At 41.9% G+C, this 12,262-nt stretch overlaps 1 protein-coding gene across 1 annotated transcript; it reads right to left on the bottom strand.

Annotated features, from left to right (window-relative positions):
* Positions 1–4,206: 4,206 nt before the first annotated feature.
* Positions 4,207–6,102, bottom strand: phox2bb (paired like homeobox 2Bb; the record flags this gene model as incomplete). The annotated part of the gene is made up of 3 exons (XM_084550537.1): positions 4,207–4,635; positions 5,026–5,213; positions 5,862–6,102. The coding sequence occupies 3 exons, from the start codon at positions 6,100–6,102 to the stop codon at positions 4,207–4,209; spliced, it is 858 nt and encodes a 285-aa protein (XP_084406663.1).
* Positions 6,103–12,262: the final 6,160 nt, after the last annotated feature.

Genomic DNA, 12,262 nt, shown 5'->3' with positions numbered 1-12,262 from the left:
ATGTGATTGGTCCTCATTCCACCACAGACTATGTTTCATCATGCAGCAACACACACACACACACACACAGAGAGAGAGACTGTTCTGAGGCGACGGCCATGTTGGAAGGAAATCACAGTATCGTTTACAGACAGGTAGGAGGACACGGTCAGAGTGAACACATGAGAAGAAAGCAAGGTGATCAGATATCGGTCTCGTAGAATCGGATTCTGTTTGCCTGGTTTAACATTTAGTTCCATATGATGGAAACCGACCACATGGGGTTTTTGTTGTTTTTTCAAGTGATGTAAATCCAAAAAAGATTCTCCAAACAGGGTGAATCTGACAAATCTGAATAATTTTAGTCCCCTTCAATGGATAAAAAAGAGAAAAATACACAAGATTAATTTAGAAAGTGCAATAAAGGTCACTTTAAACCCGATAGACACAGTTTAAGTCACTGTTTTTTACCCTCTGGCCCACGCCGTGACCTCTTACGGCTCTCCTTCCGTGTACAGAATAGAATTAGCTTCTAATATAAAGACATATAACGGATGTAGGTTCGTCATTAGGGCAATAACACGACAGTCACGGCAGGTTGTTCCTCGTCCGACCTGTCAGCTTGGAAACTTTAATGTGCCTTAGGAAAGCAGGATGATGCAGGAAGCAAAACACCAGCTGTATGGTGTTTAATCTTTCCTCTTTTTATTATTTTATTTTTGTTTTTAGTTTCAGGGAGGGGATTTGGCCAAATTTAAACTACTGCAGACGAGCAGACTGCAGCCCTCCCTCTCGCCGCGCTTTACTTCACTTGACAAGTGCTGTTTATTTCCAGAGAAACGACACGCACTTGATTTCGTATTCTCCCCCCCGCCCCGCCCCGCCCCACGCGACTACTCCGTGGTTTTGTAGTGGAATAAGCGGTGCAAAGAAAGAAAGGAAGCCTTTCTGTTGTCTGTTTGAGATGAAACCCAGAATATGTTAGACTGCAGGGGGAGAGAGAAAAAAATAAAGAAAAAAACCTGGATTTAATTTTGAATGTTGTTAGACTCTAGAGAGATAGAGACTTCTGTATGCTATTAATTGAGGTAATTTTGATAATTGCTCAGTGGTAGAATTCATTTATACATTTAAAAACACACACATATATATGTACACACATATATATATATGTATGTGTGTATATATACATATTTAAAAAAACAAAAAAGAATCACCAGTTACATCTAGTTAAACAGCAGAGGTTATATGGACACATACCAGCAGCCGTGCAATATTTGGTTGGATGAAAACTAAAGATCTGTGCCGTCACCTGCACATTTGAAATCACTTGCTTCTTTTTTATTTTCCTCGTGAGAAGAGCTGTGTTGTGGATGTAAAAAAAAACACAATAAATAAATAAAAATGCACGTTTAAGCCTAAAACCAAATGATTTTGCTGTATGAGAGCAAACTAGCAGCCTCCTCTTCCTCCTCCACCGCCGCGTCCTATAGCCGAGCTTCTCCTCCGGGGTTCATCTCTCTGATCTACAGTATTTCTAAGCTTCTGTTCCGATTGTGTATTTTATTTTTATTTTTTTTTATTTCTATCCTCATTTAGTTACTGAATAATAATTCTCAGCTGAGTCTCTTATAGCGGGATCTTTGAGACGGAGCTCTACTATATCCAGACGGTCTTCTTAACAGGATGGTTGGGGGAATGAAAAACCTTTTACGTCTGTTCTGTATTTATTGTAATATTCACCTGAACACTATCCGAGATATAGATTAATTTGATGTTTAAATGCAACGGCATTTATAGCATACTGTATGTTTATAAATAAAATGTTATAAATTAAAGCGGGGCCTTCTGTCTTTCTTTTAAATGTTATTTTGAATCATTGCAGAAGATGAAAATGGACTCCTTTGTCTTGGGTGAAGTCGGCTTTAAGTGTCCTTCTCTGGTTTTGGACTTTAAGAGTAAATAAGTAAATTATACTAGTAGAATTAAAATGTGCATCAATGCAGAGTTTAAAATCATCTAAAATATGTTAAAGCTCCCTATTTTAGGTCAGGACTAGTTCTTTTAGCCTTCATACCTTTATACCTTTTATGTTTTTTTAACAGCACCAGTGAGGAGAAACAGGAAGCAATGAGGCGAGAGAGGTGCAGGCGGGACTCGAACCTGCGCCACTGCAGTGAGTAGCGCAGCCTCAGTTCATTAGGTCTCAGTTTGAGTCGAAGCGGTCTCGGTGTTTAACTGCAGAGCTGCTGCACATTTATAAAAATTCAGTCTAGTTGTCCAGATTCCAAGTTTCAGCCTTTTTCTCCGTGTTTTCAAGCGAAGCGTGTCCAGAATATTAAAATAAATCCTCAAATTCTGCTGTAGAACTTCATCCCGAGCCCTTCAAGTGTCATCAGAGAATCAGTCGGGTTTCAGGTTTTGTTGTAAGACCGAGTTTGTTATTATAAAAAAAAAACAAAATCTGGTTTTCACTAATCTTAATTATTAATATTGTTATTAATAGTGTTATAAATGATAGCGTTTCGTTTGCAGGGATGCTATTTGTCTTCAATTTAGATAATTTTTCCTCCAAATGTGGCAATTTTTTAAAAGTAGGTTAAGCGTTTTTATTTTTCTAGTTTTAAATCTGTAATATATTAGTAGACTGACTGATGATTAAATGTTTTTCCACTCTTTTTTTTCAGTAAAATAATAATAAAACTTAAATCAATCGTCTTGAGTTAATTCTCCGTTGCTGTCCGTGGTGCTGAAATCCAAGGCCTTTTCCAAACCAAACGAAATTTCTTGTTATTTAAAAAAATAAATTAAAAAAAAATGTCTAAAACATTGTTTAAAACGAGTTAAATTTCACGAATATAATGAAAATAAATGAGAATTTTATCGATTTTTCCCCAAAAGAAAACATGACAAAAAGCAAAATGAACTATTTTTTTTTTTTTTTTTTTTATCATCAACAATCATTTCAATGGTACACCTGGAAAACTATGTGCACATGTAGAAATATTTCCTTCTTAAATATAAGCATTCATTACCTACATATAAATAACTTTCAGATCCCGGACAAAACATGTTACATAATGCTCACAAAATGGGAGGGAAATCATTGTAAAATCAGACAAAGAGAGACAACATGCAAATTATATAGAAATAAATACAATGTTTGCATCCATTCCCCCTTTTTACTTTTTTTTTTTCTTTTTACCCAAAATAAATTCTTCCGAGGGAATTTTGTAAAACATCAAAAAGACTTGTATGATCGATCTACGAGGGAGTATGGCCTATGGTTCAACTAGAGGAGACAATAATACGTATTAACACTATACAATTTGAGCCACAAAAACACTGCCGTAGAAAGACACACAAAACATACAGATTTCCTGTCAGAGATGAACATTGCAGTAGTTTGTGCCTTTTTTCTCTCGAGGAAATAATTGTGTTTATATCGATAATTTAAAGAAACTAAACTCTCAGCAGCCCTGGAAACAAACCAAAAAAAAAAGAAAAATTGTAAGAGGCCACTTCCACGCAGCAGGTTGGGTCTCAGAGAACTGAAAAGCAAATAAAAAAAAAAATGCGTCGGCGTCTTGTTAGGTGTTTGTTTGTGGGGAGAGCATCCTCAGTCATGGATATATTTAACGTCTCTGTGTGGCGAACAAAAGCAGCTGTTGAACTCTGACATTTTAACGCGACTACAACGAGGCTCCACTGATCTGATGGCACTGCGCGTCTCCAGTTGCGCGCCGACGTCTGCTCGGTATCTGGACAAAAAAAACAAAATAATCATCTCAACAAGTCACTCGATCCAGATTTCAGTCTTAAATGCGGGATGAGAGGGTCCTGTTTCTAATTTGCGCAGCGTTACTGGTTATTTTTGATGGTGTTTGTACAGAAAATCGTCCCCTTTTCTACCTCGTGTTGTCGAGATGTTCAGTCCTCAGACATGAAACCAGTGGAAACAGTTCACCCAGCGTACACTTGTTTAAAGAAAATGAAGTCGTTGTTATTATAAGACAGCATGACTTGTCAAGATGGCTATTTTTACAGCAAAAACTGTCCACTGACCACAAGAAATGGCGCAAGGCCTAAAAATGAAATAACATTTTTCTTTTTCTAACTGCGTTTTATTGTCCTTAAGTCTGTCTCGAGCGATTGCTTTTCAGTCTCCGGGGAGGGAGGGTCTCTTTTTCCTCTGCTCTGTTTCTCTTCCCCCGCTGTGAAGCTTCATTAGAACATGCTGGTCTTTACTAATGTAGCTTTGGCTCCGTTCTGTCTTTGCAAAGACGACAGTACGCTGGCGAAGGGCCCGCCCAATGAGTCCGGGATGGAGGTGATGGCCCCCGGTGCGGTGGCCCAGCCTTGGCTGGGTGCTGTCACTCCCATGCCGGTGGACACGGAGGTCTTGACTTGGTCCACCTGTCCGTTCCCGGTGGTGTTGACTTGGCCTCCGGTAGGGCTCGGTCCGCCGCAGTTGGAGGTGGGCACAGGGTTCGGGCCCGGTCCTCCTGTGCTGTCGGGGTCGGTGGTTTTGGTCTCTTTGCTGTCTTCGTCTCTTGAGTCGGACTTCTTCCCGGAGCCGGACTTGGCAGCCGCTGCGGCCGCTGCAGCTGCTCGCTCCTGCTTGCGGAATTTGGCACGCCGGTTTTGGAACCACACCTGGACAGTAGAGAAAGTGTCGGTAGAAACGTTAGACCACTATGATAGATTTGTTTATAACAAAAATAAATCAAATCCGCATTCACATTTGATTTTAAATGACTGTCACAAAGGGCGATTTAAATTAGTTTTCATTATGCCATGCTTTAATGACAAAAAAATAATTCTTTATTTTGCGCATTAGTGCACAGTGAACAGTGAACGATCAGCAATTCATCATGTCAAAGCAGCACAACTTTAACTTCACTAAAATCTATTTAAAATGTGTATTTGGGCTCTCTGTGTTAAAATGTTTCTTGTTTTCATCCTAAATCCACCCGTGCGTAATTGTGCGTAACCGTGCGTAACGGGTGCAGGTTGGCGCCTGTGGGGTAGCCGGTGGTTGTGTACCTGCACTCTGGCTTCAGTCAGATCGATTTTAAGTGCCAGCTCCTCTCTGGTGTAGATGTCCGGGTAGTGCGTCTCGGCGAAGACCCGCTCCAGCTCCTTGAGCTGGGCGCTGGTGAAAGTGGTCCGGATGCGCCTCTGCTTCCTCTTCTCGTTCAGTCCGCCGTGATCCGTGAAGAGTTTGTATGGAACTGTAAACCGGATGAAATGTCACCGTTAGACGTGCACGGGTCTTATCTGTGCGGTAATGGGAAGGTATGAGGGTGTAGAACTGCGGTGTTGTCAAATGGAAGTAAATTTAAACTCGATATTTTGTATAAAATCCGGTTAAGGACGCTGGGCTAAAGCTTTCAATTGTATTATGCCTTTGATTACCTGTGGATTAGTTCAGAATTGATAACGCTGCTGACCTGTGATGCGGTTAATTGTAATGTTAAACTAATTGTTGCTCCTCAGATTGAGGCTCAAGTTTGAAAACTTGTCATAATGTTCCCATCCGCCCCGCTTGTTGCTACTGTAACTCCAATTCGGTGCCAATAATGAGCTTTAGTCTTTGGTTATCTAATTATTTTCGAAGCTTTATGTCTCATCGCAAAGTAAATAAATTATGCCTATCATTTTGGCAGCTTAAGATAATTCTGTTGGCGGTTTTGGGTGTGACTGGGATAGTATAACCCCGTAACCGAATTACCGCTTGCCTGCAATCGCTTCTAACGTGATAAATTCTTTCATTTGTGTAAGCAAATTTCGTTTGGTAAATACTAAACACATTTCCATTTTCAAATGCAATCAAGGCGTCCTATAATACACCGGGTTGAGGCTCCGGAGCCGCTGCTTACCTGCGGCGTACGGGCTGCTCTGGTGGTCCCGCAGGGTCCCCAGGCTGCAGGACCCCGGCGTGAGGGACGGACAGCCGGAGGTGGCCCCGAAAGTGGTCCTGATGGGATTGTACTGAAACCCACTGGCTTGACTGCACGAACTGAAGTCCGCATAGGCCGATGCCAAGCTCGACGTGTCCATCCCGGCCATACATGACTCGTAGGCAGAGGAATTTAGGTAAGAATACTCCATTTTATACATTTGAGAAGGCTCGGTAGAGTAAGAAAGCTGCACTTCCCTGCAAAACAAAAAACAAAAAAAAAATACAAAAACAAAAGCACCCAAAAAAAATGGGTTTGAAAGAAAAAAAAATAATAAAAAATAAAAATGAGGAGGACGCGCGGTCTGAGTTTGGGGGGAAAGATGACTTGTTTGGTTTGAACTGGTTGGAAGAAGGCTGGACGGTGGGTAGATGTTCACTGCTCAGCGCCTGCTCCAAAACTGGCCTCCTTTATAGGAACCTAGCCCTGTTTTATGAAAAGCCCCCTAAGAGCCGCCTAGCCCGAGGTCTCTAGAGCATATAGTCCTCATAATAAACTTGGCTCTTTCCGCTTGGACAATAGCAAAGCGTTTGGTCTTATTGCTAGCGCTTTTTTACATGACAATAACTCATCAGTCTATTGGGCTGGCACTGGGGGCCCGGGCTGTCCAACCTCCCTATCATTGATCCCCTGCATCTCTAATTAGAATTTAATACCACGCCATTACGCACCCCTCCACCCGCCGCCGCCGCCCACCCCTCTACCCATCCACCCCACTCCTCTCCAACCACCATCTTGCCCTTTAATTCAATCACACCACTTGGAAATAATGAAAGTTGGGTGACGATTCTCCCTGATCCAATTTTCTCCAAGCTTTTAAGCCTTTTAAGCGACCGTATACCTTGGGCAGGATTTCACATAGTATTCCCCTTCTGCCTCTTCCTTCTGCCCGTCTGCTCCGACTATTCCTCCGCGTTTTTTGGCTCCGATCTTCTGCACCGAAGCGCTTAAAGGAGAAAAACAAAAAAAAAAGGATGTTTACCTGCTGTACCGACCTGTTTTTTTGTTTTTTTTGTTTTTTCGTTGAGGTGAACGGATCTGTTTCTAGTGCTGCAGGTTTTAATAAAATCTTTGCAGCCATTTGTTTCAGTTTAGCGAGGAGGGGAATAAAAAACAAAAGTGCAGTCAGGTGGATTATTATATTTTATTATTCCCACTGTGTGTGTGTGTGCGCGCACAACAATCACCTGTGCCCCCTTCCTTTCGCTTTATTTGACTTAAAAGTGCGCAAACATCTCGTTTAACCGCTTAATAATTAGCATCATTAGGGCTTTTAGATCATTTCCGCAGAAAAAAAGACGCAAATAAAGGAAAGACACGTGAATTCCCATGAATTAAAACCTCCAAACATATTGCAGTTTACGCGCAGCAATAAATAAATCTCCCAGCTCTCTTTTATATGTCTATGCTTGTTTTGTTTTTTCTTCTTCTTCCACCGAATAAAAACAAACATTTTCTTAATTCCCTTCCCCTCCTCTTGCACCGCTGCAGCATCATCTCTGCTAAAACTTCCGGGTGTTTTTTTTTCTTTTCTTTTTTTTTATCATTCAAATGAGTTTCTAATTGTCTTTATTACTTTCATTATTCCGTTTATTTGGCAAATAACATCTTTCTAATGAAAGTAACGAACTCGCGAGGCAGTCATCGGACCTCTTAGGCTCACAATATTGGCTGAGTGGTTAATTCGGTTTGTGTAATAAGGTGAACCGTTTTGTATGGCGATGTGTTTCTTTTTTTTTCCCCCCCATTGGACCGAGTTCAAGTCCTCAGCAGAAGCTGCGTTTTTGTTTTTGTTTTTTCTTATCAAAGCAACAGAGATTATGGAGCATCAATTAAATTTATTATAAGCAGATGAGTGTTTGGATTTGTTCTTCTGCGTTTCCGGGGATTGATCTGATCTGTGTGCCATCGAGACATCTCTGTGCTAATCCTGCAGAGATTGAGGGATTGAGGAGATGATGCTCAACATTTACCTTTTTGTTTATTTATTTATTTATTTATTTATTTATTTATTTATGATTCGTGTCCGTGGTATCAGCTCGGACACTGGATGTTATAAAGTTTAGTCTCACAAGCTGTTAATTTATTTTTTATTACAGGATTATTATAGATCCTTTCAGGAGCACCTCAGACTTATTTGATTTGAGTTTATAACAGTATCGATCTGTTTTTTTGTTTTTTGTTTTGTTTTTTTCATCGTAATTAAAGAATCCTGGGAAAATATAACGTTTTATAGTCTGATATTGAAGAAATATGAGGTTTGTTAAATGCACGCAGGTTTAGATTGCAAATATTTTTATTAAAAAAAAAAAAACGAATTCTGGTGCAACTTGTTCATATGACACAATATTACAAAAATAAAAACAAATATCTTCATTTTGTTGAATTGTTTGCTTATTTAAAATAGAATAAATGAGGTTTTGAGGTTGGACGTGGCACCGAGCGCGTTTATAAATCGGTGCAGCTCCTGTATCATCTGTTTGGAAAAATAGCTATGTTTGCCATCAATTATTTTTCCTGCACAATTGTTGACGCGCTGCTGTGTGTTTTTTTTTCCTCCCTTTTATTCCGTGTGTACATTGTCTCCTCTGAGCTAAACGTGAGCAAGAAAAAAAGAAAAAGTTAATTCTTTCTTGACACAACCCGATGCCTATTATGTAAATGTTTTATTTTCTCTTTCCACACACGAGCTGGGAGACCCAAAAAAAAAAAAAAAAAAAAAGTTGTACCAAATGGTTAATTTGATTATTGAAACCAAAGAGCCAAATGGTTCACCGTCCTCCCTCCACGCGTCTGGCAGCGAGAAAAGAAACCATCTCTGGGAATTAATCTAATAACGCTCAAAGGAACGAGAAGTCTTTTCTGATATTTCGCCGAGGCAAATACAATTATAGCTTTTAGCCATCGGTTTCTTTCACTGAAGCCGCTCTTTATTCTGGTGCTCTATAGTCCCTGCGCCATAGTCCACCACCGGCTATTGAGACGCCTCCTCTTTTATAGTTTCAACATCTTTTAATTCTTTCAGCTCGTTCTGGTGGCGACCAGAAGCCACAGATGTTAGATGTTTTGTTTTTTAAAAGTTAAATCCAAAAGATGAGACTGATAGAAACACATTTTAAAGACAGATTCAAACCGTGTGGACAGGGGCCTGCTGGATGAAGGTCGAAGTACCTTTATTTTCCCAAAACGAAAACAGTGATTTACAGTAACATAATGGTCCTTCAATTCAACTAAAGCGGTGGTTAATTCGTAATTATGTGGCAAATAAAGGGCTTCAACCATATGCCTTCACTTAAATAAATCAGCAAAATGCGATGTGTGCAAGACCCTAAATCCCCCTGGCAAGTGCCGGACAATAGCCGCGATACGGGAGGAACTCCTCTCCATTTAGTGCGCACTATCGTTGCTCAGCAATATAGGAATGCGGGTCGACAGGAGGGACAAAAAGAGGAACAAAATGCCATTGTCTCTGGATGGATTGGATGGATCCACTCCCCAGAAAAGGCAAAGGAACGGAGGAGGATAAAGAGAGAGGGAGATGGGAGTGTCCCGCTGTCACATTTCACCTACAATGTCTCACTCCTCCGCCCGAGGAAATCCTGCGCTTATCAAAACGGTTATTAATAAGGCCGCGTGTTGCAGGGGAGGGGCTCTGGAGCGGATAAAAAAAAAATCATTTTGGGTGGGGTACGGGTGCTCTCATGACAGTTTAGTCTGATGTCTCAATTTGACGGGGTGGATGGAGGCGAGCTTTCACCTGCACAAAGAAATAAAACCATCAGAAGAGGTGGAGAAAAAAAAAAAAGATCCATCCAAAACGATTATTACATCCTGTAATAAATCAGATCATTTATTTTTGTCTTTTGTTTTTCTTGTAAATCTAAAACTGCACATTACAAAATAATTAAGCTTAAGAGATGAAGAGGATGGAGTGGGGCCTCAGATGTGGGACTTTTAGGTGTTCCGGGCTGGTGCGTAAAAAGCGCATCGCGTTTCCAAGTGCACAGATGGAAAGTGACATCTGGAGAAGAGGCAAAATTCAATTAGAAGCTGGTGTCTTCTCTCGATGTCTGCAGGAAGAAAGGAAAAAAGAAAACACAGCTCGCAACACAAAAGATGTCAGGGATGCGGTCTGCTGCATGCGTGCAGTCATGTTGTTAGAAATGTTTTTATCTGGTGCGTTATCCACCTGACCTTGTTTATCCAGGTTTCCCCAAACAGATCGTGAGGTTTTATAGATTATTACAGTTAATTTAACTAACTGCAGGTAACATTTTGATGCCACAGACTGCACTTTTGTGTTGTGTTGTAATCATTTCCCCTGTTATCTCACATTAACTCCGTGCCGTTGTCTTCCAGATGCTGCAGCCGGCTCCTGCAGAGCGCGGCTCCTCTCTCCCTCCTGGCCTCTCCGGCCCCTCTGAGCCTTTATCCGCGCTTCCCAAGTGACCAAGAGACCAGCCAGCGGATTAACATAAAAATCTTATTCCGGGGGATAAGATTAGGAAACATATTACCCTCGAGCGCGGCCTTGGCACGGGCGAGAGCCAGGCAAGGAATCAATTACTAAATTACTCCAACCTCTAAGTCGACATTAACGCAGAGAAATGCCATCGACCGGGCCTCTGAAATAAGATTTCGCAAAGATGTGATCATTAAATCTCTTGCCAGTGTTCAAGAATTTGATTCATAAAATCGTCTGAAATGAGATGGAATTAAATTCTTATCGGGGCTCTTGTCATCGTTTCATCCCGCGCTGTTTAACGTTGGTCAATGGCCTTCATGAGATTTCCCCTGTAAATAAACTTAGTAATTGAATCGGCCTCTCCACGACACATTGTTTGGTTGTTATTAATTTATTTGGAGCCGTGCAGGCGGGCGGGCGGGCGGACGGATGGGGTAAGGAGGGCGGGGGTATGGCGCATGTATGCAGGGCCTGACTCCGGCCTAGATGTTGCTGCGTCCTCCTCTCTGTCTGATCGTTTTTAAATCGCAGACACCGAAACCAACGTTGTGTTGTGTTTTTTAGTTAATCTGCAACAAGCTTTAAAGGAGGAGGAGGAGGAGGAGGAGGAGGAGGTTATCTGAAACATCATCTGTCAGTTTTTTTTTCTTTCTTAGCCCCCTGCATTTCACCCCCAGTGGGGTCAAGGCATATTTTATTTAGCATAGTCTTCTGGCATTACCCCCCTGCCCACCACCACATTAGCAATTGACAATTATTAGCCCCAGCCTCATAAATCAGCTGCGTGACCCGTTATTATTGTTGAATTGAATAGCTGTTGGGGAAGTGAGGGTCAGTGTCATTAACTCACCCCCCATCCCCAACTCCTCCTCCTCCTCCTCCAAACCCACCCGTCCGTCCGTCCTCCACCCCTACCCCCACCACGGGCCCCCTGAAGGCATTTGGCCCTCTATACAAGGACCTGCTGGCTAATAATGCCGTGTGGTCGGCCCCTAAAAGCTTAATCACACATGCATTAAGCGGCAGACAGCGGCCCTTTGTGCGCACGTAGGTTTACTGGAATTAAGCGATTAATGGTCATCTGAGCGGCAGGCGACAAGGCGGCGCATCGAGAATGATGGAGCGGTTTTTAATGTCAAAAGGAGGGAAGAGAGAGTCGGAGCGGAGGCGTCGGGGTGAGAGGAAGGAGGAGAGGGGAGGGGGGACTGGGCAGCAATTACAGTAGGCCCTGTCTCCCAATCCATCATAAAACGTCAAGGTCATTGTGAATTATATTGATTATCATAGCACTCTTTGTGATGTTTATTAACCCTCCCTCCTGCTTAGACATTATAATATGCAAAATAAATAAAACACCACGTGTAAACACCTGCTATCAATTTCTAAAGCTGCTAATTTGTCTCGCCTTGTGCCCCCTCCTCTTCTCAGTTACATATTCTTTTCATGTGTTACCACTAAACCCCCCTCCTCCTCCTCCTCCTCCTCCTCCTCCATGCAGCCTCCATCTGCATAGGAACCAGCGGACGGCTCTTATGAGGTTTTATTTCCATATATTTAAGAGAGGCTCGACAATGGCACCAACATCCACACAACAGGGCAGCGCAAATACATTGTTTCCCGAGCGTCTGAGGTGTCAGACATGTTCATTTACTCGCACATGGTTAACTGAGTGATTGGGTGCTGTGGTGGCATATAATTGGTAAAGGTTCCACGTCAGCTTCCACCCATCACCTGCCCTCTTGTTGCATGTTTAGTCCTTTGCTCAGGTCTATGCGCTTGAATTTCAAAAATACTTTATTTTTGATTTAAGGCCGTTGCAAAAAAGGAAAGAGCACATGCTAACCCCGTCCAAGGT

The sequence above is a fragment of the Chelon labrosus genome (assembly GCF_963514085.1).
Source record: "Chelon labrosus genome assembly, chromosome: 8".
Taxonomy (NCBI): Eukaryota; Metazoa; Chordata; class Actinopteri; order Mugiliformes; family Mugilidae; genus Chelon; species Chelon labrosus.
The sequence above is the reverse complement of the archived record's forward strand: the minus strand, read 5'-3'. Positions and strand labels throughout refer to the sequence as shown.